At 41.6% G+C, this 7,895-nt stretch overlaps 1 protein-coding gene across 1 annotated transcript in view; it reads left to right on the top strand.

Annotated features, from left to right (window-relative positions):
- Window positions 1-407: 407 nt before the first annotated feature.
- LOC119420348 (spectrin beta chain, non-erythrocytic 4) overlaps window positions 408-7,895 on the top strand; it is a gene marked incomplete in the record, with an annotated part of 111,203 nt that continues 103,715 nt past the window's right edge. The window contains 2 exon segments of the mRNA XM_037687734.1: window positions 408-720; window positions 942-1,096. Of these exon segments, the coding sequence (XP_037543662.1) occupies window positions 974-1,096 (123 nt within the window).

The raw sequence follows: 7,895 nt of genomic DNA, 5'->3' as shown, positions 1-7,895 counted from the left end.
CTCTCGGTGCCTCCCTCTGTCTTCCCTCCTTATCATTCCGCTCTGCCACTGCAGTGCTGATTGTGACTGAACACACAATCCCACTGGCACACGCACGTACTCACGCACACAGGAGTGCAGCTGAGGAGTGAGGACTGCAGCAGCATGCAGCAACTGTGAGCTGAGCCGTTCAGAGACTCGAGGAAGGAGAGCTCAGGAGAGAAAACAGAGTGCCGTCTCAGAGCAGCCTGCGTGTGCATCTTTGCAGAGGTGGAAGTGATGCATTTCAAGAGCAGATAGCTCATGCTATTGAGCCTCCGCTGCACTGCCTCTGCACCCCGTTCACCCTGCTCCTCCCACTCCAAATCTTGTTCCTCCTCCTCGCTTCAGCATCAATAGACAGGACTACAGACTGACCGGTACTGACAAGTGGTGGATGATCAGGATTTCTTCAGGGGCTATGCTACATCTGTCTCCTTTGATGGCTGGATTGGAACTGATAATCGGAGCTAGAAAATAACCCCAACCTGCATTGAACCTTGGATGTGTTTGTAATTCTTTACCAGTGTTGTCACTGGCACGTCTCCTCTTTTTTCTTTGCTGGTTGTTTTTGCCTTCTCTGAGACTGGCTAGCAGGCACTGCAGCATGAGGACTGCAACATCCATGAAGCGGTAGAGCATGAGGACCCAGGGGCGACCCTAAGGAAGGGCTTGAGTACTTCCATTGCTACCACAGCTGAGGTGCTTATCTTGATTTTTTTTCCTTCTTCTCTAGGAAAGGGCGTCTGGTGGGGGGTGGGGGGCTGGTGTGGGCAGTGACAGCACAGGTAACTAGGCCCCTGCAGAGCAAAGTGGGTGGCTCTTGTGTAGAGGAGGCAGGCAGGACGTCCTGTGGGAAAGGGGGAAAGAAGTGCTGGCTCGAGCATTGGCCTCCTGATGGTGGCTATTTTTGTCTCCCCTAGCTGAGCGATTGGGACAGCAGGTGGAGGAGAAGATGCTTATGGCCCGAGACACTGCGCGGGATGAGGCACAGAAGCTGCACAGGAAGTGGCTGAAACACCAGGCCTTTATGACAGAGCTGGCCCGCAATAAAGAATGGCTGGCCAAGATAGAACAGGTGAGTGGAGGTGACCAGGAGCAGGGCAGAGAGAGCACATGCTAAGGTAAGCATATGTCTGAGAAACAAATTTAATCATTAAAAAGGTGAAATTAGGTGAGATGTCATTACTCAGATTTCATTTCAGCGCAGGAACATCTTGTTACACTCACAAGGTTATAAATATTGACAAAATAGTGTTGTTATTTTCAGCTTTACATATGGTGTGATCCTAGGGCTACGTGAGGGTATTTTTGCATTCAACATTAACTTATAAGATTTTGAGTTGAGAGCTTCAGTAAATCTTACAGAAGACCTGCAAATTTTACAGCTATAAAAGGGCAGAAATAGCATGTACATGTTGTAGAGTATCAGATACAGTGGACATGTAGTCAGTTTGCATGATTAAAACATTCACTGCTTGGCTGGTTAGACCTGCACCGTCATTGTCTGCATTCTGGGTCCTCTCCATTTTCAGCTTTTGGACAATATTTCAAAGGGCACACCATTTTCTGCTTAACCAGCCAAACACTCGAACATATTGTAACATAATGACAAGGTGCTTGTCTCAGTGATCTATTCAACTTTACTTGCACGTGGGTTATTTATGAAAAGAACTGTGGGTCTAAGGACCACAAGCAATGATTATCACTCACCGCTTAAAGGCAAAGCTGGGTGATCATGTTTTGTTCTGGTCCGTGTGTGTGTGTGTGTGTGTGTGTGTGTGTTCCCAGCTGGTCAAAGCAGATGGCCACTCCTGAGGCTGGTTCTGCTGGAAGTTTCTTCCTGTTAAAAGTTTTTCCTTTCCACTGTCTCCTTTATGCTTGCTCAGGATGGGAGACTGTGATGAGGTGAAGCACAATCAACACAATCTGCTTCCTTGGATAGAGAACTTTTTCTAATTGGCTTCTTTATGTATGTGAACATTTTTTTCTGTGCCCTGAGACAACTTTGTTGGGACTCAGAGCTTTATAAATAAACTGAATTGAAATGTTTGTTCATGCGTCTGTGTGTTAGCAAAATATCTCATGAACCACTTGACAGAATTTATTGAAACTTGCAAAAAGGAATCACTGTGGATGTATGTCTACAACTTATGTGCTTATAAGATCAAACTAATTCAAGATGGCTTCCACAAAAAACTGACTTTGAAAAAAACAACATGGCCATAACTCAGTCAAATTTACAGAATGACCAAAAAATTGGTGTGGTAGTAGCTGACATTGATCCCCAACCCATATTTTGAGCACTAACGATGTATAAGCTCTTTGTTTTAAAATTTGCCAGGAACTTAGAGTCAATGCAAGTCTGTATGTTAGCAAAATATCTTGTCTATCACTCACTTACCACTAAACTTTCAGAAAATTATCCTTACATGTACTTCTACAAATGGTAAGTAAACTCAAAAATGGTTATGAGCATTCTAGAACTGCTCCGCTCCAGGTGGCTGCATGTTGGAGCAGCTCTCTTTCATTCTGAGATTTTGCTTTTGGAAACTTTAATTCCTCTTTTTCTGGATGTAAATCACATTTTTTTGGATGATTGTTTCCTCTGGTATCAGATGCTGTGCAGCTGGAAGGATTTTTACTGAAACTCTTTTAGTTTTGGACATTTGTTATGATGCGTAACCATGGCAACAAGGCAGTTTCTACAACCAACAGCTGATTAACATCTCAAAAGCTCAAATAATATCTCAACTACAGCCCCAACTCTCAAATGAGTTGAAAAGGATGTTCTGTGGATGCATTCTCATCTACCTGCCAGCTGTGCTCGAGTGCCTGACCACTGAGATCCTGTAACTGGCAGGAAACACGGCTCATGACAGAGGAAGGACAGGATCGTCCCTCAGCACCTACAGTTGGCTGTCCGCAGTGACGAGGAGCTCAGCAGCTGCTGGGAGGAGTGGCCATCGCTCTGGGAGGAGTTCTGCCCGGCATTCAGGCGGTCCTACAGCCCGGGGGAACCGAGAGGCCAGCCGAGTCTGGGTGGACGGATCGGACGGCATCTGCAGCCAGTTTCTTAGGATCCACTGAGGGATGGACCTTTACAAGAGATCCTTCCTGTCTACAGCCATCAGCATCTATAACATCTCTTAATGAAATGAGGATAATGAGTTACAGCAACAAATAATTTCCCTCTGGGATTAATAAAGTATTTTTGAATCGAATTGAATTGAAGTATAGCTGTAGCTCTGCTATGCACTGTTCATTTTTACCATTTGAAACAGACAAATCAGTTTAGTATTTTTTATCTTTGTGTTGAGATGAAAACGTTTAAAGGGCAGTATCTGGACCACGGGCCACTTGTTGAACAGGCTTGGTCTAGACTCTAAAGTGCAACATGACAAACCCAGCATACATTTCATGCCTGACAACCAAGATGGCTCCTGAAAAATCCATCATTAGATAATAAACTGTAGTAGTACTTGTGTTCAAGGGGTGTGGTTATAATTAGTTTTTCTGCTATCTAATGAATATTGTATTATACAGCATATACTACCATTAATGTGTGCAAAAATCTATACAGTCTAATGAATTTCTTAATGCATTCAATAAAAATTAATAATTAAAAACAAAACAATGTCAGCTAACATTCCCAGGATATTATTCAAGCGGTAAATATATTTTACATAGGTCAAAGTTTGACAAACAGAAGAAGATGTTTTATTCCAGCAGTCCCTCAATATGACAGGATTTGACAGTTTAGAAAACACGCACAATAAATAAATGAACAGTAAAAACGATCTCTGTCATTACAGTAAATGTCAGTTTACTGAGTGCCCTCCTTGGTGCCAAGTGAAATGCACACATTTAGTGAGCAATCTGTCCACTTCTTTTACTTGCTTAAAAAAAGTTTTCTGTATAAATTGTAAGACTGTTTTGCATCAAAAATGGTTTCTCTCTGACATTTTACTAATGTTTCTTTATGCCTGAATACAGGGAAAAAGAAAGTTCTACTTTATGCTCCGTTATTTTCTCTAAACACAAACGATAAAGTTTATTCAACAGTTCTGGAGTATTATTTATTTCATTACCCACCACACAGATTTTAATGAGACTTTCTAGAAACAGTTATTGGGTGCACATCAGTAACTCTAACTTTGGGAGTTTACTCAATTTAAGATGCCTGGCCCCATCAACTGACCTTCAGAAACATAATAATTGCCATAATTTAGTCAACTTTACAGAAACTGACCTAAATTTACGTACGTCAGAAGCTGAGATAGATCCTCAACGTGTGCTCCTAACACTAACCGATTACATTATTTCCTAAAATGTCACTGATAACTATTTGAAGTCAATCCAATTCAAGATGGCCACCATAACAAAATGACCTAAGGGAACTCAGGGACAGCTATAACACAGTCAGTTTTACATATATAAAGCTAAAATTAATCAGAATCAGAATAAGCTTTATTATCATTGTACCGAGATCCAGCGAGAATATGTCCGTACAGTCGTCTGAAAGATGGGCGGAGTGTAGGTAGCTGCTGCTATAAAACAAGGCCTTCTTATCCTTTTTAGAATACATTTTTTTAGATAGAAAAAGGGACAAAGACATCAGGAGAGAATGGTGGCATTACAAAAAAACGATTTCTTCACACTTTGTCCTAACAGGACACGATTTAAGACATCAAAAACTCTGCCAGCAGCACATTGATGAACACGTTACATGTGCATTTGACGACCCGGCGGTCTATGAAGCACTAACAGATGGTCCATTTTCCTGATAAGATGTTGGTCAGCCGGCACAGTTCTGATAAGCCTCCACAGAAGTTGGGGGGGGGGGGGGGGGGTTAGACGAAGCTTTCCTTAGTTTACACATTTCCCAGGAGAAATTGATGTGCCAGCCTGCTTTTGAGGCCAGCCGGAGGAGTCAGATTCAGATAAGTCACAATTATTGACTTATTCAGACAGACTATTTTTCTTGTCAGCCTTGAGTCTTACTAGTATTTTTAAGATCCGACACGGCCAGATTAGGGTGCATTCTACTGGTCCATGCTTACGAGCCTCTCCAAGGTCGTTTCATGCTGGCGAGTCCCAAAGCTGCAGGTGGTCTACGATTCTCACAAATCACTTTAATATTATGGTTTAGCTCATAAATCAGCTGATTTTGAGTCCTCAAAGCACGAACCAAACCTTCACAAGCAGGAAGCCTGACGAGGGCCAAATTAGCTGCGGCCTTTTTCTTTGTATGCTAATAAACCAGGAACCAGCCAATTTCAAAAAGCATAAAACTTGTTATCATAAATCCAATTGTATATGTCTTCGGCGTCCTCCTGAGATTCTCAGAGGAACATGAGGGCTCTCCAGAACCCTGTTGCTTTGTTGAAAAGATTTTGTCATTTTTGTTGAAAGTCCAGTTGGTCAGATCCAAAATAGTAGTTTTCATTTCAGAAGATGTGTAAAATAGGAGCTGTTCTGATGCACAGACAGAGAGCAAAAAAGCAGGAGGAGAACAGGAGAGGGAAGAGAATGCATGCATCCACCTCATACCAGAGCAAGGGAGGAAAAAAAATATTAAAAATTACTTTGGAAGAAGCTGAATTTTACACATACAATGAAGGACATTTCCAAGGTTTGCCCCAAAGTTTTCTGTGTCATTTTTCAGCTTAATGTGTAGGGAGGCACCGATCCACATTCTTTAACTTCCGATCCAATCCCGATACCTACATCTAGATATCGGCTGATACCGATCCAGTTTCGATATCATGATCATTGATTTTATATGAGGCTGTAATAATCTGCTCTCAAGTACAATTTGTACAAATATATGCATGCATGTCCAAAAAGGCAACTTGAGGTAAGTTTTATTAATGTTGGATAAGTTTTAAAGTTAGAATTAAATCCTGCTAACACAAAACATGTTTCTTTTTATTCCTAGTTTTAAAGTGGATATTAAAGTGATTAATTTAAGTGATTGTTTAAAGTTATTTTATACTTTTTTTAAATAAGGGTCAGATATAAGAATTTTTTTCTTCTTTCTGCACTCTTTTCATTCAATGTTTTCTTTTTGATGAATTTGTTTTGTTTCTTTTAATTGAATGAATAAATTAATAAAATAAAATAAAATATTAAATGTCTTTAAACATCTGCTAAGTTCATGGCATAAACCAACAGACATGTTCCTGTTTTTAGTATTTTACATCACTTTATAATGTAGCTGTTTTTATTTTTAATATAATTTTCAAATCATATGTTTTTTATGATCGTCTACTGTTGTACTGATAAATATCTCCTGGAGGGTAAACTAGATCTTGGCTGCAAGTATCAAACTGTGAAATCCTTCATTTTCTACAACTGATAGTGGTTGATCATTAATTATGATGAAGTTTATCAACTTCTCTGTAAACATTAGAGCTCCGTGGTTTCAGCAACGTCTTCTTCTTGTTCAGTCCGAAGCAGGCAGTCTGAGTTCGGTCAGCCGCGCTCAGTCTGTCCCTCCTCAGAGACGGGCAGACTGAGCGGGGCAGAGTGGACACGGCTGGCCGGGGTCGAGCTGCTTGTTTCAGGTTGAGCAAAGAGCAGCGCCCCGCTGAAGCCACGGAGCTCGAATGTCCATCATAAAACTAACTTTACCGTGGTTTAATGTGGCTCTGTGGCTCTGCAGACAGTGCACGTTGCTGTCTTGTTTTGTGGTGTTCAGTGTAAAATACTTCCACACAGCGACATGTTTAGATGAAAAGTTTGTTAGCTGTTAGCCACAGTGCTGCTAACTCAGTCCTCACGTTGTAGCTGCTGCAAACTATGAAATGGATTTCCTGAATGTGAGGCCGGTCTTGTTACTCTGGGTTCATGAGACACGCCGCCGTTCAGGAAATCCATTCCATAGTTTGAAGTCAACATGCATCATGGATCGGAAAAATCCGATACGTAAATTATGCTGGTATCGGAGTCCGATACCAATACTGGATCGGATCGGCCTCGTCTCTAATAATGTGAGCATAGTTTGAAACAGCAGTATAGGCATGGATTCCTTCAAGCAATTATATTCCTTTGATTTTTAGATGTTTTTGTGATTTCACATTTAAAAGCTCATCTGAGCTGGGACGAACAGGATGGGAAGCATTCTGTGTGCATTTGATGTTGCTCTGTCAGCACCAAAGACAGCCTTCAGATGTGGAGTGTAAAAGAAAGTTATTTTTTAATATTATATCTGCTCCATCTTTGACTAACCACAAATCAGAGCAAAAAGAGTAAAAATCTTTGAGTAATATCATGCTAATTAGGAATGCAAGATATTTACAGATTCAAAAACAGAGGGGAAAAATAAAAAATAGTTTGTATTTCAATTTCAGCCCTTTTTATTTCTCATGCTTCAGATGCTCTTTCGTCCTGATGTTACAGTCATTTGGAATTGCTACATCCAGTCCTATTGACAGATGGATTGGTGCAGCGTCTGCATTATTGCGGACTCTGTGCCGGTCCGTTGTGGTGAAGAGAGAGCTGAGCTGTAAGGCAAAGCTCTCTGTTTACTGGTTGCTCTACGTTCCTCCCCTCACCTCTGGTCACGAGCTCTGGGTAGTGACCGAAAGAATGACACTGTGGATACAGGTGGTTGAAATGAGTTTCCTCTGCAGGGTAGCTGGACTCTCCATTCATTAGAGAGAGGCTGAGAAGTTCAGTTATCAGGAGAGACTCAGAGTAGAACCGCTGCTCCTCCACATCCAGAGGAGCCAGTTGAGGTGGTTTGGGCATCTGGGATGGATGGATGGATGGATGAATGGATGGATGGATGGATGGATGAATGGATGGATGGATGGATGGATGGATGTTGGATGGATGGATGGATGGATGGATGGATGGATGGATGGATGGAT

Source organism: Nematolebias whitei, chromosome 14 (genome assembly GCF_014905685.2).
Source record: "Nematolebias whitei isolate Nwh7 chromosome 14, NemWhi1, whole genome shotgun sequence".
NCBI classification, from domain to species: Eukaryota; Metazoa; Chordata; class Actinopteri; order Cyprinodontiformes; family Rivulidae; genus Nematolebias; species Nematolebias whitei.
Note: the sequence above shows the minus strand (reverse complement) of the source record. Positions and strands in the feature narration are given on the sequence as shown.